Here is a 24,848-nt window from a genome sequence, read left to right on the forward strand (position 1 = left end):
CAAATGTAGTATCGGATCCTGAAGGGAGATATGTGATGGTCATGGGCAACTTATTTAACTGTAAAATGATTTTGATAAATGTTTATGCACCCAATGTCGATGATAAGGAATTCATGCAAAAACTATTTGTATCCATTCCCAATGTGAACATTCATAAAATTATAATGGCTGGGGACTTTAATTGTGTTTAAATTCACTCTTAGATAGATGCAGTCCCCCCGTGACAGACGTCCTAACACTGCAAAGACAATTACACAGTTTGTAACTGACCACAACTTATCAGACCCCTGGAGGTTTCTAAACCCAAACTCAAGAACATATTCATTTTACTCACCAGTGCATCATAGCTACTCAAGAATTGATTATTTCTTTATAGATAATAATTTCTTGCCTACGATTAAATCTTGCAAATACGACACAATTGTTATCGCCGACCATGCACCTCTGGTCTTGGAGCTAAAATCATTATGCCCCTCACACTCACCTCGCAGATGGCATCTTAACCCACTTCTATTAGCAGACGAGAACTGTTTAGAATTTACTGTATATCCAAACAAATCAGCTTCTTCCTAGAGACAAACACACCCTCAGTGGTTTCTGCAGGAACACTCTGGGAAACTCTAAAGGCCTTCTTAAGAGGACAGATTATTTAATATCTTTCCCACAGAAATAAATTAGAAACCAAGAAAGTGTCAGAGCTAAGAAGCAAAATTACTAGAACAGATGAAGAACAAGCAAGGCGTCCAAGTGAGGCTCTTCATAGGAAAAGGCAGGCTCTGCATACAGAACTCAACATCTTGACAACTAAAGAAACTGAACAACATATTTATAAATCCAGACATCATTACTATGAACATGGAGAAAAAGCTAATAAGCTTTTAGCTCAACAAATCCACAAGCAAGAAGTTCGCAATGCAATCCCAGTAATCACCAACACAAATGGAGATGAAATCATTGACCATAAAAATATAATGCACACATTTAGAGACTACATAAAACCTTATATTCTACTGAGTTTAAAGAAGACAACTAACAATCTAATGCATTTCTGGATACATTGCAGATGCCACAAATAGATACTTTTAGTGCTGAGGAACTGGATAAACCTCTGACGCTATCAGAATTACTAGATGCTATAAAGTCACTTCAAGGTGGGAAATCAGCAGACTCTGATGGCTACCCTGTAGAATTTTATAATAAACTAGACATTAAGCCTGTTACAATGGGCGCTAGAATAGTAGTGCATAAACATTAGTAGGAACAGTCTATATTAAATGGCAAAGGACCGTCTATTTTCTGTTACAGTAATACTGGCTTGTATGTGGCTGTAATATGCGTCACTGTATTGTGTGCCTTTAATTTTCTCTCACAGCAATATGTCTCTCCAGCAAGTATTTTAATCTGTGCTGGCGTGCAGCTGATTATTGTATGTATGGCGTCTCCCCAGCAATGGATTTTATGTGCTTGAAAATAAATCTACTTTTAAAAGGCATCCTATTGTAATATCATGAAAATTCGTATATTTAGGAAAACACTTCACACTTTACCGGGCCAAGTTTGTTAATCGCAAATCTGACATCCTCAGAGTGAACACTTGCACAACAACAAACATTAATCCCACCTCTTTGGGGAAGCTGGTATCCGCGTCTCAGTACCTGATTGGATTTTTCGTGCGTTATGTTTTAGGTCATACCTCATTTACCGAAATCCGATTGGATCGGCCTCGCGATATTTTATAGGTCCCGCCCTCTCTGTCTTGTAGAATGCATCAGGCGGCCTTTGAAGCATCGCACCGTGCACCGCGCATGCGCACTTCACCAGAAGACACCCACACATGGACACATGGACGCACACAGGGATTTTATTAAAGAGGATTCTCCACTCAGCTAGTACCCCTCTTATTGGCACCATTTACAGAAGCTAGAGACAATCAAAGTCTACCTCAAACCTTTCGTCAAGCATTAATCACCGTCTTTCCTAAATAAAATAAGGACTTGTTACAATGTGCATCATACAGACCAATTTCACTTCTGAATAATGATGTTAAGATACTCTCAAAAATTATAGCTAGAAGGATGGAGAAAGTGCTGCCTTCGGTAATATCACAGGATCAAACTGGATTTATTAAAGGCCGACACTTATCTTCCAATCTTCGACGCCTGTTTAATGTAATATATTCACCAGCAAAGTCAAACACCCCAGAGATATTATTATCATTGGATGCAGAAAAAGCATTTGATATGATTGAATGGGACTACCTTTTCACTGCATTGGAGAAATTTGGGTTTGGCCCGAATATTTGTGCATGGATCAAACTACTGTATACCAATCTAGAAGCTTCAGTTTGCATTAACAACATTTGTTCAGACTACTTTAAACTAGAACATGGCACCTGACAAGGATGCCCCTTGTCACCACTGCTGTTTGCAATCGACATTGAATCACTGGAAGTCCAATGTCGAAATTCTTATCAGATAAAGGGGATTATCAGAGAAGGACTGGAACAGAAAATTTCTCTATATGCAGATGATATGGTTTTATATATATCAGACCCAGAAAACACTGTACCTGCAGTTTTAACAGCACTCACAGAATTTCAAAAGATCTCTGGTCTCAGAATTAATTTGAATAAAAGTACTTTTTCCAGTGAATTTACAAGCATATATTACATTGGACACCCTACCTTTTTACCATAGCAGATCAGTTTAAATACCTAGGGGTAAATATTACAAGTAAACATAAACCTCTTTATCAACAAAATTTTGTTGTCTGTATGGAAAAAATAAAGCAAGAGTTGCATAGATGGTCAACCCTTCATCTCACTCTAGCTGGAAGAATTAACGTTGTTAAGATGAATATCCTTCCTAAGCTTCTTTTTTTATTTCAAAACATTCCAATATACATCAATAAATCAAGCTATAAAAACCTGGACACAAATAGATGAACATACACAGGCTTGGTCCTCAATAGAAGTAAAATCCTGCAGTACTTCTTTATATTCCCTGCTCTGCTCTCCAATAAATGCAAGTTATCGCAAATATACTAATAACCCAATTGTGCTTCATTCACTCAGAACATGGAACCAATTTAGAAAGCAATTTAAGATGGAAAATCTTTTATCTGTGGCACCTCTGCAGGAGAACCACCTCTTTCAACCCTTGCAAACATATCTAGTTTTTAATATCTGGAAAAGATTTGGGATTAAATTGATCTTTATATAGACAGTATCTTTGCATCCTTTGAACAATTACATTCCAAATTTAACCTTCCAGCTACATATTTCTTTGACTATCTTCAAATTAGAAACTTTGTTAAACAGAACCTGCCCGATTTTCCTCATCTCGTACCCTCCACAATGCTGGAAAAAATACTGCTCAATTTCGATGACTTAGACACCATTTCTGCATAGAATTATTCAACTCAAAATTATATACCGAGCTCATCTGTCTCGCTTAAAGCTGTCCAAAATATTTCCAGGACAAGATCGAACCTGCGAATGCTGTAACCAAGCTCCTGCCTCACAGGGTCACATGTTTTGGGCCTGCACCAAATTAACATCATTCTGGACCAAAATTTTTTAAGTGCCTTTCAGACAGCCTTGGTGTCACAATCCCTCCTAACCCACTAACAGCTGTGTTTGGTGTTCTTCCAGATGGATTTGAAGTGGAGAAGGACAAGCAAACAGTGATTGCATTCACTACACTTTTGGCACACAGACTTATTTTGTTAAATTGGAAGAATCCTAACTCTCCTCTTATAAGTCAGTGGGAAACCGATGTTTTATATTATTTGAAATTGGAAAAATCAAATTCTCAGTTAGAGGATCTGTACAGAACTTTTTCAAAACCTGGCAAGATCTAATCAATAATATTTTAGAATAAGAAGAAATAATTATTTCTGCATTTCTTTTCCTTCTCCATTTATCTTTATTGCCCTATTAAACTCAACAATTTAGGTATGTTTACAAGCTTTAAGTATTACTCCTTTGGCCATGCTCTCCTTCTCAGGGGTGGGGTTTGATTTGTTTTCAATCCTATTTTTTGTAAAAATTGATCTATTTGTCTGGAATGATTACAATAAAATGAATAAGGTGAATGTTGGAGGATTTTTTTTTTAACAGATTCATAAATGTTCAAGACAACGTACTTACAAATGACAGAGTAAATGTATTATAATATGTGTAATATCCACAATTTATAATTTGCAGATCATGTTAACATACTAAAGAAACAATACAGACTCAAAACAAAAATAAAATTACCAAGAATGCACTTCACTCCTTACACAAACTTTAATAATTGACTTTAAATTGGTTCAAAAATTACTCATTTTATTTCCAATTGTAACGTATAATTTACAGAACGAAGATTGGGGTATGAATTCGATGAACGAGCGGCAAGTTACAGTGGCGTGTTGCATTTGGTGTCCACTGACAACGTTCAAACCCCATTCATCCAAAACTGAGGAGACAGGACAGTTTGGTTAAAGGGCCAGCCAACCTGCATCACATGTTAGAAAATTTCAAATCTAAAGGTCTGGTTTGCTTCATTATTTAATATACCATGTTCTAAAATCACTTCAAAAATGAACTCAAAGAAATGTTTACTTTATATATTTAATTTAAACTAATTACACTAAAAATGATCATGTTTGCTTGTATAATAAAACTGTTATAGTTATTGCCATAAATTATTTTAATTGTCACATTAACATAATTAACTTAAGGCATAATCATCCACATATGACATACTTTTTGATGCTTATTGATGTCTAGGTTATGCAAGACGTCAAAGGTTTTAGGGTTCCCTTCAATTTTTTCACCCTCTAGGTATGAAAAACCCTAATTTTCATGCCATGTCTGGACCTTATTGTGTGCAAGTAATTACACCATTATGATGACGATTAAACCAATAGGTGTACCCAGCAAAATTGATTAGAAAGACTTGTAGTTGTGCATGCCACATCAGCTGACCCCAGGGATTCACCCACTCGAATGAGGGTCAAAAAGTTACTCTTTTTCACAAAACATTAAATAAATTGGGATAATACTGTTACTGTATTTGAAGTGTCATTTTAAAGTTGGAGTTGATGATCACAAATATGATATTTTTGATATTTTATTCTTTACTGGCTGTCCAAGCCATCCACGAGCCTGTCCCAAAAGGTTAAAAAGGACAAATTTCAAATGTAAGCATGTGGGGTATCGTTTTACACCACCTCAAGGTCTGTGATAATGACTGTTATGTTATTTTTTTTTTTATCATTTAGGAATCTCACCCTGGTTCCTTATTAACATTTTATTGGTCTGTGTGGTTCCTCATGTGAACCATTGCTTGACAAAGAACCATTTAAATCTATAAAGGGTCCTTTGCCTACAAAATTGTTTTTCTGGGCTTTGAAAAGGTTCCTAATATGTGGACGAAACGAAAATACTCGATGCACAGCAGGCTACCGATGGGAGAGAACTGATCAAGGAAACCTGGACTTAGCCTCTCCTTTTGTAAGCAGTGGCAGTCATTTTAAAATGAAGAACCCATTAGTACTTCATAAATCTGTTATCATTTGTTTATTTTACAAGTTGCTGACATAAAAAAAAAGTTCTTTCTGGAACCATCATGTGAATAGTTTTTTGGGAAACAAAAATGATTCTCCTGTGACATCGCTGTTTAGAACCACTTTGACACCTTTACTTTTAAGAGTGTCTGGACCTGTATCTGAGGGAGAAAAAATGATAGATTTGTGACAATCGAGGATATTTAGCCTTTAAACATTTAAACTGAAGCACAACTTTTAATCCTTCAAATACTTGATGCAACTTTTTTTTTGTTTATTTCCCGTCATTAGTTTAATAATTCAGTTTCTAACATCTCAATATAGGGCGGCCTAAGTTAATGCAACCTGTTGTTTATACTCAAAACATGGTACGCCCATTCGCTATAGTTGCATTAGGTTGATTTTATTTAAAATAAACAAGTTTTATGTAGATGACTGCATTGCATAAAGTGTTATTTTGAATAGTGATTCGCTTCTTTTGTTGCACTGTGGTCCAAGGAATCCTCACACCTTTGTATAATGTGAAATAAAGTTAAGACTTTTAGTAAACTGATTTTTTTCTGAATGGTGTGGTTTTTGTGTGGTTGTGGAAGCTGACGCTTTTTTTCTGATAAGTTAGTTGAAAGGGAACATGTTTAATTAACTGAAAATACACATGATTCTTATAAATTTGAGTAAATATTGTACTTGTACAACAGCACAAACTTACACTATAACGTAGGTTCACGTGTAACATTGCAACAAAAAAAGCGTCTTACAAATTAATTATTCTATAAATAATGTTTGACCTGTTGACATATAGATACATAATTCCGACATTTTTTCAGAGCATGACACGCTGCAAAAATGAGTTACTATTTTCTATCATCTTATTTTATATATTTATTTTTGCAGACACTATATCGAGTCATGCATGTATTGGACGCATTTATTGGATGACAGCTCAAAGAGGCTAGGAAATCGGAGTCGGCTTCTTTGTTCCATTAATCACACAAACTCGTAGACGCGATTGAAGATGAACTTAAGGTTTTTTTGAATGAACGAAGAAAACTGGAGTACATGGCGAGAAACACAAAGACACACGCTTTACCCCTACTTCAGAATGAGGCAAATCAGCAAATGCATGTGAAAACAAACAAAAGCAGCCAGGCTCCTCTAGTAATAGATTGCTAATAGATTGCCTCCTGTTGTTTTCATTTGCCGTGTTCATTTTCTGTGTGTAGAGCTGCGACTCGTCCAGTATAGAGCGCCTCCGCAATCTGTTTGACATCTGCGAGGGGGTTTACCTTCTCATTAAAAACAGACGACGTGTCTTTTTCTGGGATAAACCCAGGTCGGACACTGGTCCCAACCCCTGGTTTCCTATGGGACGTTCCCTAGACACCAGGAGAAGGCTCCACTTCATCGGCTGTGTCTGACACACAGGAGAGCTCTGGGGACAAACGCAGCGGATTAGAAAAGCAAATAGGTCCCGGGAGGGTGGGGGCTCCTGACCCGCCTTCTCTTTTAAGAACTGATGGGAAAGAACGGAGCGGTGGGTTTATGTGCAGATAGGGCAGGTGCTTCATTACCTGAAAAAAGTGAAAGCAGAATGATTAAAAGGCAGGCCAGCCATTCACGTATCAATAATAGTATCTGATCAAATAGCCACGTTGGCATCATTCTGCAAGCCTGCCTAACAACTGATGAGAATCAAAAAGTTACAAGGCAGCATAATATGAGCGCTCCGCAATAACTGAAGTTTGAGACATGGCGCATACTAATCTATGAATGATTTGCTATACACCCAAACATTGTAGTCTGGTAAAGTATTTACATTACATCTGTATTTGCTTGCTTTTCAAGTGCTTTTACCCAGAGCAACTTGCAAATGAGATCAACATAATCAAGTAACATCAGGGACTGTTTTGAACAAGTGTAGCAGGAGAAGTTAAAAAAGTTGATCAGCAGGTGTAAAGAGCTATAAACTATGAAGGTGGGCAGCTCATTCCACCAACTAGGAGCTATGAAAAGAGTCTGGACTAAGACATGATACCATGCAGGGGTGGCATCACCAGACACTGTTCATTGGCAAACCTAGGCAGGTTCCAAGGAGCATAGCACCTCACCAGTGCCTCCATATACAAGTGCATACCCATTGACTTAATCTGTCAGTGTCCTGCAACCTAAAATACATCAAAGATTTCAGGGGTTTTTTTTGGACATATTAGGAAGTTTTTCCAACCTCAAAGAATCAAATGCAAAAATATCATCCCAGAATGAATTGTTCTTTGTCAAGCCATAGTTTTGTGAGGAACTACATAACCAGGTAATATAGTACCATTAAAGAACTGATATTTTAAAGAGTGCACCAAGAAGCCCTGCAAACTCGAAGAGTGATCTAGGGATTTGAAACAGCGCGGGGCAAAGTTCTAGATGTAAATATTTATTCAGAAAATCTAACTTCTATCCATCCGTTATTTTCAGTCTGATCCAATGAAAGCCTATCCAATTATTAAATGTCTTTCAGGTCAATTAAGCGCATGAATAGACAGGGCAAAACACATTTTTTATTAGGTCGAACAACAATGCATTGTTGATAACTGAGTCAAAACCTACAATACAGGCTCAAGTGCTTAAGTAAATGTTTTTTTAACCTTATCTTGAATCGGAATTAAGTGTTTAAGTCGGTCTCGTGGCCTGGAACCCCTACAGATTTTATTTTTTTCTCCAGCCTTCTGGAGTTTTTTTTTTTTTGTTTGTTTTTTCTGTCCACCCTGGCCATCGGACCTTACTCCTTTCTATGTTAACTAATGTTGTCTTATTTTAATTTCTTATTTTGTCTTTTATTTTTCTTCTCTTCATTATGTAAAGCACTTTGAGCTACTTTTTGTATGAAAATGTGCTATATAAATAAATGTTGTTGTTGTTGTTTAAACGGGGCTCGATGAGACCAGTGCTTTGTCAAATGGATGATAATCTTTTCCGTTTTCAAATAAACAGTCAATGAACACTCTCCTAGCCCCCACATTGCACTAACACTAGCATCTCACCCGCATGCAGTTACCAGCATACTGGGCGTATACGTGTAATGTGCAGCTTTCCTTCGAAAAGAATGAAGTGAAGAATGAAGATTTTTTTTTTTCACTTATCACATCAGGTTATCCATCAAGTGCCATTTTCAAAGCATTGCTGGAGGCTATAAAACAGCACACCGCTGGAAATTCAAAACAATAGAGCTGGCGTTAAAGGTGATTTGACTATTATAGATACAGAATCTGACTCATACTTGGATACAAAAACGTCAGTTGAAAGCAACCAAACAGTGAGAAAAATTAATTTGGCCAGACTGACACGTCTAATAGTATTGCACCGCCATCCAAGGTCTCAGTGACAGGTGTAAAAATAACACATCAGTCATAAACAGATCGCACAGTGTTGTATATATGCGCATACTCTAATGGAGAAGTATGATAACTATCACCAGGTACACACAAAGAAGAAAGACTGAACTTGCTTATTTCGATTCAGGGGTGGAATCGAAATAAGCAACCACCCCTGAATCGAAATAAGCAAGTTCGATCTTTTTTTATGTGCGTGTATCTGGTGTATATCGCTCTTCACTGAGTTCAAGTATCTACGTGTAATGTAACAGAGGTAATTAAACTATGCACCACTTGAATTCGATCGATCACTCTTTATTTTATATAGTGACTTTAATAGAAAGCACAATCGATTTATTATTATTATTATTATTATTATTATTTGTTTCCTGCCTTGCGCCATGTGTTGGCTGGGATTGGCTCCAGCAGACCCCCGTGACCCTGTAGTTAGGATATAGCGGGATGGATGCATGGATGGATGAATTATTATTCATTAATTTATATAGCGCTTTTCTACTCAAAGTGCTTTACACAGAGGAAGTACTTTAAACATCATCAATGTGTAGCATCCACCTGGATGTAGCGACGGCGGCCATTCTTGCGGCACTACGCTCACCACACATTAGGTGGAGAATGGATGAAACCAAGGATGGGTCTACAATCTTAAAAATAAAGGTGCCAGAGTGGTTCTTCAAAGCGATGGTTGCTGTTGGACCCATCCATATGAAGGTTCAAAAAAGAATCTTTATTTATTTAGATCTGTAACAAGCTCCATACAGTCAACAACCATGAATAGATGGTAAGAGATTTGTAAAATACCAGTGGTCATGATTTTAAAAGGACTCTCGCTGCATACATACAGTAACACAAGCTAAGTCAAGGTTTTTTCTAGTCTGTTAATGTCCGTAGGTGACGTACAATACATTACAGATTTACGGTTTTCTTATTCATATTAGAAAGCTTTAATAATACAGAAGTGTTGTTTACAGGGAGGAGCGGCAACAACATGCGTGCGCCAGCGTCCCCTCACCAGTAGTCAGTTTTACACAGGACAAAGAACCAACTTCATATGTGAAGAACCCTTCAAGAATGAAATGGTTCTTTGAAAATCAATAGTTCTGCGAGGAACCACACGATCCATTCAAGAACCATATTATGCAAGTAAGTCACCATTATTTTTAGAAGTGTAGGGAGTGCTACATTGTCGTTACATTGTCCGCCCAACCATAATGCAGACTACTAATGTTTGTGCCGCTCGAAACGCCGATGCTGTAACCCCCCAGCCCCGCACTTGATAAACACCTAAAGGGTTACTCCCCAAACCCACCATTTCGATCGCTCAGCTTTAAATGCCAAGGGGAAACACGCAGCATGTTTATGTACCAGCCTAAGCGATCTAAAAGCGGCCCTGGCATGCACCCTACACCTTTCGAAAGATGTCCAGGTATCTTTTACGACCTCAGAGAGTTACTTAGGTTTTCATCCAAAGGACGGCGCCAGTTCTTATAATGCAGCATTTATGTCACTGCAGTGAAGCGCAGGTGGGATTGCTGCTGACATTTTACTCTATAGCTGTCCTTCACAATGGACAGCGTCACAAGGGAGATGTGCAAAGCAAGCAAAATTAACATTTTAGCATGGAGTGTCTATACAAATTCTTCCAAATCATCCACGATCTTAAAATGACTCTCGCAGAATGTACAAGTGTATATGCTAGACTTTCGTGTACTGATAGCCTACCATACATTAAAGATTTCAGTTCTGTTTTGTTTTTCCTACATATTACAAAGTTTTTCAAAGCATAAACAACCAATTTCATATGTGAAGAACCCTTCCCAGAATTAAATGTTGCTTTGTCAAGCAATGGCTCTACGAAAAACCACACAACCCAGTAAAGAACCGTATGATGCCATAAGAACTATTATTTTTAAGAGTGCACGTCCTGAGTTTTCTCTTACTTTGTGCCCAGTTCTGCGCCCCTTCTTTGGGTTAAGCGAGTTTCAGATGTTTTGAAAGATCTATCATTTACATTAACGACTAGCGCGGGATTGTAACCATAGCTGACTGGCGTGCTTATTGTCTTCAGACCGCTGCGCTTAAAGTATAGGGTTTACAGGATGGACAGATAGCGATCGAGAAGTACAAGCTGCCCTGTACACAAGGGCACGTGTGACATCTTAGGAAAACTTTACCGCGGCGGCACCGCTGCAGATCTTGCGCTTAGATAAGCTGGGTACACCCCTATGGCGGACGGTCGTTCAGTGTTTTTTTTTTTTAACCAGAGACAAAGGAGGATTTTTTTCTGAATATTTCCTGGTGAGGTTACCTGAAACTTCTCCATCAAAAGTCAGGATTAACCCCTATAGCTGCCGGGCGTGCGCTCCCGGGGCTTATTTAGCAGCACGCGTGGGCGCGTGTGCTTGTGCAAAAAGGTTATCGCGAATGCCAGAGCCTCGGAGCAAAACATCAGGTAGGAGCCGTATTATCAAATTTCAGTCGTCTGCCCAAGAGCTGCGGCGCCTTTTGAGAAGATGGCAGCGCAAATATAAGAGCACACTCGCTGCGTTCCAGTTCTACATCATTCCAGTCCAAACTCCAGATCTACAACATTTACGAGCGCTTGTTAAGTCCACGTTCCGCATTCCAAGCAAAGTCCTCTCTCGCTGAGCCTTCCGAAAGTCCGCACATGCACCGAGGTCTGAAACTCCTTGTTTTCATTCATGCATTTCTGTTAGCTGTAGATCGTACTATATACCTGTTGGAGGAAGGATAACTGGACAAGGCCCGCCAACCCTCGTTCCGTTGCATCATTGACCTTGCCGTAGCACATGGGCGCGTGCGGGGTTCCTTTCACAAGTCGATTCGGCAAAATTAAGAAAACTACAAAGCATCAGTTGACACTTTTTAATCGCTTTCATATATTGCTGGGCGCTGAAAATGGATGGATCATGTTTCGTACTCTTAGTGCTTATTGTCACTCTGTGCATTGCCTAGTGAGACTCGCTCTCTCAAGACCTCCATTTTCTGAATTTACTTTGATCATCTTCTTCTTCTTCTTCTTTCGGCTGCTCCCGTTAGGGGTTGCCACAGCAGATCATCTTCTTCCATACCTTTCTGTCCTCTGCATCTTGTTCTGTTACACCTATCAACTGCATGTCCTCTCTCACCCATAAACCTTCTCTTAGTCCTTTCTCTTTTTCTCTTGTCTGGCAGCTCTATCCTTAGCATCCTTCTTGCAATATACTCAGCATATCTCCTCTGCACATGTCCAGACCAACGCAATCTCGCCTCTCAGACTTTCTCTCCCAACCATCCAACTTGAGCTGACCCTACTCATTTCTAATCCTGTCCATCCCCGTCACACCCAATGCAAATCTTAGCATCTTTAACTCCAGCTCTGTCTCCTGCTTTCTGGTCAGTGCCACCGTCTCCAACTCACATAACATAGCTGGTCTCATTGCCGTCCTGTAGACCTTCCCTTTCACTCTTGCTGATACCCATCTGTCACAAATTACTCCTGTCACTCTTCTCCACCCATTCCACCCTGCCTGCACTCTCTTTTTCACCTCTCTTCCACAATCCCCATTACTTTGTACTATTGACCACAGATATTTAAACTCATTCACCTTTGCCAACTGTACTCCTTGCATCCTCACCATTCCACTGACCTCCCTCTCATTTACACACATATATTCTGTGTTGTTTGTACTGACCTTCATTCCTCTCCTCTCTAGAGCATATCTCCACCTCTCCAGGGTCTCCTTAACCTGCTCCCTACTCTCATTACGTATCACAATGTCATCAGCAAACATCATAGTCCACGGGGACTCCTGCATCTGTCACTCCTACCACAGACCTCACCATAATCACACTTCCCTCGTACATATCCTGTACAACTCTTACATACTTCTCTGCCACTTCCGACTTCCTCATACAATACTACAACTCCTTTTGAGGCACCCTGTCATATGCTTTCTCCAGGTCCACAAAGACGCAATACAACTCCTTCTGGCCTTCTCTATACTCAACACCCTCAGAGCAAACATTGCATCTGTGGTGCTCTTTCTTGGCATGAAACCATACTGCTGCTCACTAATCATCACCTCACTTCTTAACCTAGTTTCCACTACTCTTTCCCATACCTCACAGGTGGTGCAGTGGTAGTGCTGCTGCTTTGCAGTAAGGAGACTGTGGAAGATTGTGGGTTCGCTTCCCGGTTCCTCCCTGTGTGGATAGCGCTTTGAGTACTGAGAAAAGCGCTATATAAATGTAATGAATTATTATTAACTTCATGCTGTGGCTCATCAATTTTACCCCCCTGTAGTTACTACAGTCCTGCACATCCCCCTTATTCTTAAATATTGGCACCAGTACACTTCTTCTCCACTCCTCAGGCATCCTTTCACTTTCCAAGATTCCATTAAACAATCTGGTTAAAAACTGCACTACCATCTCTCCTAAACACCTCCATGCCATCTGTCATCTGGACCAACGGCCTTTCCATTTTTCATCCTCTTCATTGCTGTTCTTACTTACTCCTTGCTAATCCGTTTCACTTCCTGATTCACTATCTCCACATCATCCAACCTCTTCTCTCTCTCGTTCTCTTCATTCATCAGCCTCTCAAAGTACTCTTTCCATCTTCTCAACATACTCTCTTTGCTTGCGAGTACGTTTTCATCTTTATCCTTTATCACCCTAACCTGCTGCACATCTTTTCCAGCTCGGTCCCTCTGTCTAGCCAATTGGTACAGGTCCTTTTCTCCCTCTTTAGTGTCCAACCTCTCATACAACTCATCACATGCTTTTTCTTTATCCTTTGTTCATCAAAGGATTTTAATTTAGTAATTTTTGGCATGGGGATGATGATACATCAAAAATCCATCACAGGACACACCTGGAATTGCCACCCCTAATGCGTATGTGACAGAAACAGTACTGGAAAATGCCTAAAAAATGGAGAAAGCACTCAAACTTATGAAGAAAGTTAATGAGCTGGGAGTAAAACAAGGATTGCTGGGAATATAAGGCAGCAACATTGACTACTGTGCTATGCAATGCCTTACCAGAAAATAGTACTGGGTACAGAATAAAGTACTCAGTTGATCTGCTGCTTGAAATGACACACACAGTATACTGACAAGTACCCCATACTGCCAGCCAACAGACCTCAGAACTGCAAATAATGTGTAAGGCTGAGGGGAATTAGTACTCAGTGGTTATACACTGCTTTACAATAGAAAGTATTTGTTGGTAGTCGAACTAATAATGTATTCAATTCACCATTGCTCACAAAACATCTTTGACAGAAAAGTGTGGTTTCAATAACTCAAACCTTTTCACTTTCCTTAAATGATTCATACATTTAACAACTTTTGTCTTGTTTTTTTATCTTTTCTTTTAAAAAACAGAACATTACAATGGCATGATACACAATCAAACATATTAATTAAAGGGCCACAAACATTTACTTCAAAATAATTTTCACCACTTTTGTAGCAACATTCAAAATTAAATTTGTAAGTTATGGAAGTGCTCTGGTAACAGTAAACCTCTGATGGGGTATAGCTGAGGTCAGCCTAGGCAGGAAGGGTGACTAAGTAGGCTCAAGAGCAAATAATTAAAGTCTTCAATTCCCAAGGCATTTTGAATTCTAGTGGCTATAGAGGCCCGGATAAGTTTTTATAGTGTGTAAATAGGAATTAAATAGGAATTTAATTTTCTTATCTGTAAGAATCCTGGGTGGGCTTACTAATTAAGAAAAAAAAAAGTCTTTTCACTTGGCTTATTTCTTGTAAACATGGAACAATGTTTTATGTTTGTACATGCCTTCTGCAAACACATTTCCAACTGGCCAATGAATTCTACCTATACCGAAGCAGCTGGACTATGTAATTTGCAAAGCAAGTTGTTTCCTTCCCACTACTGCCTGACTATGTGATCCAGACAAGTCACTTCAGAATCTGTTCCCAAAGTGTATATTATTAGTGATCAGTGAATGGCAGCTTTAGGTAGTGATGAATGAATGGCAGCTTTATTAGGCTGACAGTGTATCTACCAATTTGTTTCTTTATTTTTCTGGACAATCTTAACTAAAGTATTCAGGTAAACTCCCACCAATCTCAAACAATATATGGATTTTATTGGTAGGTAATATTTAACTGTCAGTTTGTACAAGTTCCAGACTTCTAAAATAAATTCTACTCCATTGATTCATGCCATTTAGCTATAGTGCCTGAACATAAAAAGTTCTTTACAGGTTTATTGATTGAATTAAAATGAAATGCAGCACACAGGAAATTTTTTAATAGAGGAGCTGCTAATGAAACATCCCTTCTTCTGTGTCAGTAATAAACATATATTTAGAAGAATTTAGCCACTTTCTGTAGAGGCAGTGCTAAATAAACGGAGAGTAATTACTACAAATCTTTAATGTCCAATAAAAGATATGACAAGCAGATCACACACGCAGATTTCATCCATTTAGTCATAATAAGAATTAATAATCCCACAATTAATTGATATCAGGCAAATGACCACACCTGTTAACTTTACTCTGTATAATTACAAGACAAGGCACAATTTGACTTCTGTTAGGCAGTTTTAATTATTGTACATTAATAATAATAATAATACAAATAAAACATTTTAAACAATCTATACTCTTTAAGGCTCATGAAATACAAAAAAATTAATCTCTTTTTACATAAAATTAGAATATATTACAAAGGGTGAAATAAGGTTATCGAAAAAATTAAATTATATTGCATGTTACTGTGATCACACAAAAAAGATTTAGAGTCAAAAGACAAAAAATGTTGAAGTATTATTTCAACAGCAGCATATGAAATAAGGAACATTTTTATAGCAGCTGGAATGCTCTTTGCAAACTGCTCTTCATTTAATGTACAGACAAGTAGGCAGATGTTCCTTATCTATAAGGCAGTAAACACTTTCTCTTTACACCTGCAAATCTCAGTGCCAGAAGCTAATTATTATTTTCATGGCTCACTGTTACCTTTTCCTCTCCATTCTTTAGGACTGATACAGATAAGTGTTTTATCATTGCACAGCAGCATGCTGTATGGCTGCTCCTAAATGCTAATAAATCCTTCATTAAGATCGTTTAAATTATATTTTCAGTTAATTCAGCTTTGTGTGAGTTAATTTCTTTTTACACCATGTATTAATATCAGTGTCAACTTATTTTTTTCGCAAATTCTAGAGATATTATTTGTTTGAAGTACAGATAGAAATGTGTATGGAGCTTTACTTGCGCACTGATTACAACACCTTTTTGACATCTTCGAGCTTAACAATAGTAAGCTTTTCAGTCAGAATGCGAAGGCCCATCTCCTGCATTACATACAGTATGGATATCTTGGGTTTAGCTGAAATACATGTAATCAAGGTGATAATGCAGCTACTATTCTATTTGAATACTTAGACTGAAACTTCAAACCAGTTCAGTATGACATTTATGTTCTTCAATTACCAATACACTTTTAAGTTCAGGAAAAGAAAGAAAAATTTGCAGCTATAAACACGATCACTATACTTTTTACACAACTGATAAAATTCAAGTGCATTTATTAGCCTTATACAGAGTGCACTACCAGCAAAATAACAGTCCAAGATGGCAGGTGCGACGTGCCTGGCATAGTCAGTTATTTAAACTGGGAATGTAAAAACACAATGTACTAATACTATAAACTTCCTCAATGTCTAACAGTATAAAACCTCTTCTGTGCACTGCTCAAGAACCACACTTGTGGCTTTCCTTCATTGATTGTGCTCCTTGGTCTGGACTACTTGTTTCACAAGGTTGGCATAGTAATAATTAAATAGGAAGCACATAGCCTTGCTCAGCAAAGACTTCATCAAGAACAGTCAGAAATAACTGCTCATCTAATTTAAAGTCCATCAGTCACACAGGGTTTAAAACAGACTGTCTATCATTTTCCTTCTTGTGCATCCTTCCATATTCACATGTTGGAAGACTCAGTAAAATTAAATAACGTTGAAGAGTGGCATTAAAGAGCAGTATGTATTACCATGCTGAAGGAAAAGTACTGTGGCAGGGATTACAGTACTGTAATTCAGGCAACCAGAAGGCTAATCCTTCAGTTTCTACATACTACTTTGTAAACAGTGTAAAATAGAGTCCTCAAGTGGCAGTGTACTTAGTCAGACTGTTTTGGGACCCATGTAAACTTCCATCCTCCATTCTCATCTCTGCGCACAAACGCTTGTCCTTGATCGAAGCTGTGTGTTTTAACATTCCGGTGCGGATTGAGAGACATCGTAAAGGCAACGTCCGGTTTGCTTCTTGTCACTTCAGGGCTGTATGGGGACTTAAAAGGTGAAGACGCGGCTGAATCAGTCAAAGGAGAAGGAAGGCCCTGCGAAGAAGCAGGTTGGTGACAGCAACTGGAATTCAATGGTAAAGTCACGGCAGTGAAATTCTCATTAGCTACACGGTCAGGACAAAAGCCCATTGCTGGTGTGACACTGTTACTGTCATTATAGTCCATTGGTCTAGCAGTGGGAAATACATTCTTTTCCTCTAATGGAGGAAGGAGATTGCTGGAAATGGCACTGTAGTTAGCTGATTCATCAATGGTATTCAGGTCTTTTAGACCCAATGTCTGAAGCACCCAAGAATCCACTGGTGGAGTGTTTGCCACTTCCTCAGCAGTGCAAAACTCCAAGGAAAGATTTCTTCTGGTCTTCTTCTGGCAGCTTCCTGGCAGAAGCTGACTGGCAGTAAAGTTATGAAGAGCTTCATCTCGTAGTCTCCGTTTTCTATTCCTCACTTTCACATCATCTGTGTTGACACCATGGAACAGCTTCTAGGAAGCACAAAATAGTAAAGTCATTAAAAAATATTCCACTAAATTAAATTTGAGGTTTATACTGTGTTTTTCTCCATTGTTTAACAGGTTCTGTTTAAATGCTGCACACAGATGCAGCCTCGGGCATGTTGTTATTTTGACATGACAGAATGGCATTTTCAATAACAAAGTGGTTTACCAATTATGGATTGTCAATTTAATTTGATAAAATAAGTAATATTAAGACATGAAGAGTATTCAAGGGCAATAAGACTGCAAGTAATCTTCACCTCAGAGACAAGACATACTTGTATGAAAATCTAGCTAAGTACACTAAATCACGAAATAGCACAATTAAATGCATTTTACATCTGACAAGATAATGTTGAATGATGCCCATTAAATATTAGAGAAAATATCACCATAAACATCAAGTTGATGCAGAATTGTTCTTAAATGTATAAAAGTGGAAAGTTTACAAAAACAAAAAATGAGTTTATCTACAATTAAAAGATATATGTGAATGTTATGTTAATTTCATATTTGTGTCAGATTCACTCAATCTCATTGCATCATTTTGTATTAAGATTGCTTGTTCAATTAAAACTCCTTACAACTGTCTTTCTGATTTGTCCTCACATTAGCACAAGGACTTTGTGTCAAAACTGTTTCAATAAGCAAACTGGAAAAAAATAAGTATAGTACCTTGGCCTTTTCCTCCAAACATTTTACTAAGGTAGAGTTCAGGTATTCTTTTAGCTTGTTGTTTTCATCATGCAGCCTTGCCAGTTCTTCTTCTCTCAGAAGTAGTGTGTCCTGCAGCTGAAAGTTAAACGGAGGAATCATGGGTTACAAGGGTAGAGATGTAGCAGTCATCTCGTAAATCAAATGTGCATTTGTCCGCAGCCTCGCACAACATGGCACTCATCAGCAATCAGAATAACAAAGTCAACTATTGATGATGCCGGGGCTTAGATCGATCTATTCTAACAGCTGCCAGATGCACAGTGCGCAGCGCTATTTTAAAGATGCGCCCATTGCTCACCTGCTTGTTTCTCTGTAACTGCGGAGATAAATGGTCAGTCCATCCAAAGCATTCCGGGTGACCCGCGTCCACCTGGTAATAGTCTGAAACGGAGGGATAAAAACACGTTTAATTCAAATAAAATCCACTGAAAGGTTTTGTTTTGGGCAGAATTGTTGCCATCGCCGTTAATAAGCAACGTGTGATCCATTGACTAGGCAAGCGTTTCGAAACAGGCATTGGAAACTGACACGAAAGCGCGAGTAGCCCTCTCATTCAAAAAAAAGGAAAGACAAAAAGTCTTACATTGAGGAGACTCACCCTGTTGCTGTGGTTCACGCTGGCAGGCGGAGTTGTCCCGGAGACCAGCGGCCCAAAAAGATACCAGAGTCTCCGTGGAAACGTCAACACTGGCCGCTGACGTTGTAATCGAATAGGGGCCGCCATAACCATAGCCCAGGCCTCCTGCGAAGTACTGGTCTTGGCAAGGAATAATGGTGTTCTACAAAATCAAAGCACGAAGACAGGTGTTACCAAGAAAAATAACACGGGTGTTAAACAAGATGCAGCAAAATTGAATATTGTTGCCAGACAGGGTGTTAAAGTACTGTATATTGTGCTCTTTCAGCATATGAGATTTTCACGTTCACATTTTAACCGATGCAACACAATACCTAAGCGCATGAAGCAATCGGCAACTCCACTTACACTACTCAAAGTACAACAGTTTAACAATGGGTAAAGAAAGAACGGGGACAATCCCTAGATTCAACTGAAATAAAATCTCGCCCGTGTACTAATTTCAAGCAAAGAACAGTTCTAACACAAGAACGACCGACGCCTACCAGTAAACGATACTCACAGCAAATGAAAGAAATGCGTCTATACAGTTACTTCGCGCAATTCTTCATTCCACAAGCAGTGAATAGCAAAGCGGGTTTTTTTTTTTATCTGAAAAGTAAAACAGTATTCCGCTCCCATTACAGATGTCAAATGTGGTGCAATACTGGATGATTTCACGTTTAAGCAGTGATAACTGGCACGAAAGGCAGCGGTTTTCTTGTAGACACTCAAGTGTTCGGCGTGTGCGAGTTAAACTTGCTAATGCACTAACAGAATCACGCTTAGAAATCAAGACATATAGTCAGCTAAATACAACATCTTTTGAAAATCATCATTCACCTGTTGTCTTTTTAACACTAACGAACACGTCGAAATTCTGAAAAGGGACAGCGGTACATAACATAAAGGAAAGGCAACATTTCTATAGTAGCTCAGACATTCACTGCTCACTGGCAGGAAACTGTATTTTCCACTTGTATTTACTACAACCGTCACAACAGAGTTTGAAAACTGCATTATCAGTTCAAGAAGTAACCTGAAATGAGTAACCAGTATAATATCCCGCCACTGTAACATCCAATGAATAAAACATGCATTCCACGAACGCTGACTGAACTCCAAGGTACTGCAAGCAAATCAAGTGGTCAGTCCACTAGAAACGAAACAAAAAGCACGGCAGGGTGCAGGTTTACCGAACGGTTAAAAAATCGTTCATCTAACATTTGATTTACACTGTAGTGCGCCCCTGGCACAATGTCCTTTTTGTTCAATTCACTAGCTTTGAATTGTATATAATTATCCTATATTGCACCCGTTCTTGTGAAAGAAACAAATTAAAAAAATGTAACAAAAATAGGCAATCGCATTTCAATAATCGCTTCTGTAAAGTGCCAGGTGTCCCTTTACCTTAACAAAAACAGAACATCCATATGTCATCTAACACACGCTGTAAGGTCACAAAGGTTGAGAGCAGACTAAACTTAAACTTACCATCGTGCAGAGGGACGTGTATTCATTAAAGCCTCCCAGACCTTTAAATAGCACTGAGCAGTCTGAGGGAGGTGAGTCCTAATCTAAATCAACTCTCAGTGACGCCTTACGTTTCTCTTCAGTGGAGCAATCTGATTTGGTGTGAAGCTGTCAACCTTGTGACGTGATCAAACAGCCCAACAAAAAAGCTCAAATAAAAGTCATCCTCCACATAAGTAACAGAAGTATGTGTTTATACCAGCAAGACTGAGGTACAGGATAAGCCTGCCGCGCACCTGCACAGACAATAAACACCGTACATTGACCTGTGCGCAAAAAACGAGAGAGCCAGTGAAACTTTTGACGTTATGCCATGAAGGCGCCGCCCGTTCCAGTTAAATTCTTTTGAAAAAAATAAATGACTATATAAATAAATATATACCTAAGGGCGTTAAATATAGGCTAACAGGTGCAGGACATGCTAACAGTGCACGCTTTAGCTGCTACTTTGCAGCTTATTATCTTAAACGCTTTGGCGTCATACTGACAAAGCAATTAAACACGGTGTCCTAAACAAGAGCTTACACTTGGAATCAGAGTGAACTGGTGCCATAGGCGGAAGACACACCATATTATTAAATTAATAAAAGACGATGAGATGTATGTTTGTTTAAAAAGCGTACTCCCTGATCAAATGGAAAAAAGGACACAAAGAAGGGTAATATGACCCTATGTTGATATCTACGTGAAACCTGAAGTGCCAGTAAGTGGAAAAAAAAACAAAAAAAAAAACTGACTGGCATATGGAACACCCCAGTGCTGCTCCACCCTAGAGGAGAACTTCATTCATTGGCGATGAACCCCGAAGAGGGACGTAAGGTTTACTTTGTTTTAATGCTCATTTTTATATATTGCAAAAGTAAACACATAAACAAAGGTAAAAATAAATATGCGACTAACTAATGTATTTGTACCAGATGTGTACAGTAATGTGTGAAGTACCATTATAATACAAAAGGATAAAAATTGATATTAATCCATCCATTTTCCAAACCCACTTAATCCATGTATAGGGGTCACTGTAGGACGGATGTCGTCCAGTTAATATCGCACATATATTTTAAAATGAACTTCTACAAATAAGTTAAGGAACACGAGCTCAGAGCGAAAAAAAAAAAACTCCTAAGGTTTTAAATAAGCTACCGCCCATAAATAACAAATTACTATAAATTATATACGGAGCATGAAATGCATTAAAGACCAACATCTTTATATATTTTTTGCATCTCCCAAATACATCAATTACAGTTTTTATGTTTTGTTAAAATTAAGTGCATGCACGGCACAGTATGTCCAGTTTTCGTTGGTACTGCACTTTATTGATGAGCTACAATATAAAACAGTGCAACACACACAATGTTGGGTATTAGACAGAAGTAATATAATGAATCATTTTTGATCTAGGCTCAAAAAGACTGCAACCTTTTTTGCTTTTTTTTTTCTTCTTCCAATAAGTTGACACTTTAAAGCGCAGTCCAAGGTAGGATGTTCATCTCCTATCTCGCGATGCGTGGATTCGTCTGGTACCAAAAAGTATTTTACCAGACTTACTCACAGCTGTTCGAGTCGACGCAAACACAGTGCTCTTCTTCTGGAACTTGTAAACACCTTGGAAACCATACACCACAGACACACGGCGGAAGATGCTTCAGATAGGGAAGCAACCTACAGCTTTCTGCACCCTGCATATTTTCATCGAAATGCTCTGTTTTTTTTTCCCAGAAAATAAACAAGACAGCGGCCATGTTGAAGAGTTGAAAGGTTAAGATTGAGGTATAACTTACGTCATCACGTTGCGTCCCATTCAATGAAAAGTACAGTATACCTAAATAAAATAAAAAGGAGTTCAGAACGATTTCAGTTTCTGTAAATAGCCTAACCTCCAGTCAGCAAGACAGGTCACTTTTGTCCGGTTTCTGGGTTAAGGTACGTTACAGAAAACGATGGGCAAAAATACTAATCTAACAGCACATTGTGTTAAGAAAAAGTATTCATAGGCATCACTTTGGCCAGAATACAATGTTAAGAAATAAAAACGTCGACAAGACAAACTGCGAAATACTTAAAGCAGTTACTCTGTTTACATATTTATCAACCCCATCTTTGAGAAGTTGAATTGATTTACCCACTGGAGTTATACATCACCCTCCAACATCTCAAAATAATACGAGTTAATTTTATGAAAGCTACATTAAACACCCTATAGGTTACAACAGGGAAGTTCGACCAAAATATATTATATCGAGAAATTTAGTAATTGGTTTAATTTGTAGTCATTATAGCTTTTCAACTTTTTCTTACATTGTAATTCATGTCAAAGTGTAATACTAGCTATGTTTATACAGTCTTTAAAATAATGGTTATTTAATGGCACATTACTGGGCTGTGTGGTTCCACGTAGAACCATTGAATGACAAAGAACCATTACATTTTGTGAAGGGTTCTTTGCATATCAGATGGGTTCTTTGGACTTTGGATAGATTCCAGATATGTGGACAAAACAGAAATCTTGAATGTATAGTAGGTTACCAATCATGATAATAACAGATCAAGAACACCTGAATTATGTGTTATTGAATGCAGCGAGAGTCCTTTTAAAATAAAGTACCCATTGGCATTTTGCAAATCTGTTGCCATCGACAGTATTCATTGCTATTTATGGAACCGGATACAGATCTAAATAAATAAAGGGCCTCTGTAAACTTTATGAGAATTATTGTTTTGGAAACCAAAAATGGTTCTTCTATGGCAAAAACCATTATAGCACCCTTATTTTTAAGAGTGAACGACATCGCCTCGTCACCTTCTTTCATTAGATGATACGGTAAAGACCTATATGAATCATATACGTTTTAATTATTATTATTACTATTAATAATGTATTAATATATAATTAATGATATAATTAATGATACATATTACAGTTAAATGAGAGACACATACAACCTTTCCTAAGGCATTTTAAAAGCTGTATAACCACTATGCCATGGTGTATTATTTTTAACAAAGCCAGTCTAGGTATAGAATTTGTAGGGTGGCCGTTGTTAAGCCCACTTTATGCGCTGATTGGAGTGCACGCCAGGAAATAACCCAATGCTGTTCGACACTACATCACAGACACCCACACCCTCATGTGGTCACAGTTCTGAGTTGTTAGCGAAAAAGCGCTTTATGGTGCGCGCTGCTGCTTCACACTGTACTGTCCAGGCGCCCGTCCACGTCCATTCTTAGATTGGCTCTTCAGAGCGATGTCATTGGGGAACAATTTTTGGTTCCAAAAAGACTCATCCGTTTGAAAGTTTCAGAAAGAACCATTTAATTATTTAGACACGTAACAGGCTTCCAAGTGTTAATAACCATGAATAGATGGCAACAGATTTGTTAGATACCAATAGCCATGATTTTACGAGACTCATGCTGCGTAAGTCCAGTAACACAGGCTGTATGTTTTCGTAATCTTTTAGCGCCCTTTAGCCTACTTTCATTAAAGATTTTTTTTTCCTGTACATATTAGGAAGTTTTTCAAAGCACAATGAACAAACTTCATATGCAAAGAACCCTTTCCAGAATGAAATGGTTCTTTGTCAAACAATGGTTCAATGAGGAACCACACAAATTAGTAAATAATCATATAGTAACATTAAAGAACCATTATTGTTCAGACTTACGTCCACATCTCAAAAGTGCGCGTTTTAGGTTATTTGTCAAAATTGGCTCTAAAAACTCTAAATTAGCCCCATATGATTTTTTTCGCCCCATCCTGACATAAATTCCCTCCCTTAAACCTGATACTAATCGGTAATTGATGGATATTCCCTCGGTTACTTAGCTTTCTTATCAAAACTTTATACATTACATATAAAAACATTGCCGTAATGTTCACCTTTTAGAACCAAACAGTTACTGATGGTCTTGTCCATTCATAATTATTCTCTTGCCCGTATTTGCAATAACCGGGGTCGAAAAATATACATAGATGAAAAAGTGTAATTGATTTAGGAAATTGTTTAGGATTTGTACTGACGGTTTGCTTTGACGACCCCAGTCAGAACATGTTACCAGTTACAGATAAAAACTGATTTTGTAGCTCACACGTGGTACATTGTGGGCCTTTAAGATATTGTGAACTTTTATAGTAAAATAGTAATGTTTGAAATATTAATATAATACCTCTCATGAATGTCAGGCTATACATTCAGCCAA

At 38.2% G+C, this 24,848-nt stretch overlaps 1 protein-coding gene across 2 annotated transcripts; it reads right to left on the reverse strand.

The window, feature by feature from the left end:
* Positions 1-15,503: 15,503 nt before the first annotated feature.
* gmnc (geminin coiled-coil domain containing) lies at positions 15,504-21,529 on the reverse strand. 2 transcript variants are annotated; one of them, XM_028795019.2, is made up of 5 exons: positions 20,607-21,529; positions 19,095-19,275; positions 18,795-18,877; positions 18,455-18,571; positions 15,504-17,764 (listed from the first exon to the last, which is right to left on the reverse strand). In XM_028795019.2, exons 1-5 carry the CDS (start codon positions 20,607-20,609, stop codon positions 17,099-17,101), a joined length of 1,050 nt encoding a protein of 349 aa, XP_028650852.2. In that variant the 5' UTR covers positions 20,610-21,529; the 3' UTR covers positions 15,504-17,098. The 2 variants fall into 2 exon arrangements, with proteins under 2 accessions (XP_028650852.2, XP_028650851.2); XM_028795018.2 differs by having other exon boundaries at positions 15,504-17,767; positions 20,607-21,520.
* Positions 21,530-24,848: the final 3,319 nt, after the last annotated feature.

This window comes from Erpetoichthys calabaricus, chromosome 2 (genome assembly GCF_900747795.2).
Source record: "Erpetoichthys calabaricus chromosome 2, fErpCal1.3, whole genome shotgun sequence".
In the NCBI taxonomy this organism is placed as follows: domain Eukaryota; kingdom Metazoa; phylum Chordata; class Cladistia; order Polypteriformes; family Polypteridae; genus Erpetoichthys; species Erpetoichthys calabaricus.

What these genes read in the sequence shown, in the direction of transcription:
- gmnc (XM_028795018.2), bottom strand. An exon ending in AGTTACAGAGAAACAAGCAG is followed by an intron (nt 18,572 to 18,794) that starts GTGAGCAATGGG and finishes TTTAACTTTCAG; the next exon opens with CTGCAGGACACACTACTTCT. An exon ending in GTTTGGAGGAAAAGGCCAAG is followed by an intron (nt 17,768 to 18,454) that starts GTACTATACTTA and finishes TGTGCTTCCTAG; the next exon opens with AAGCTGTTCCATGGTGTCAA.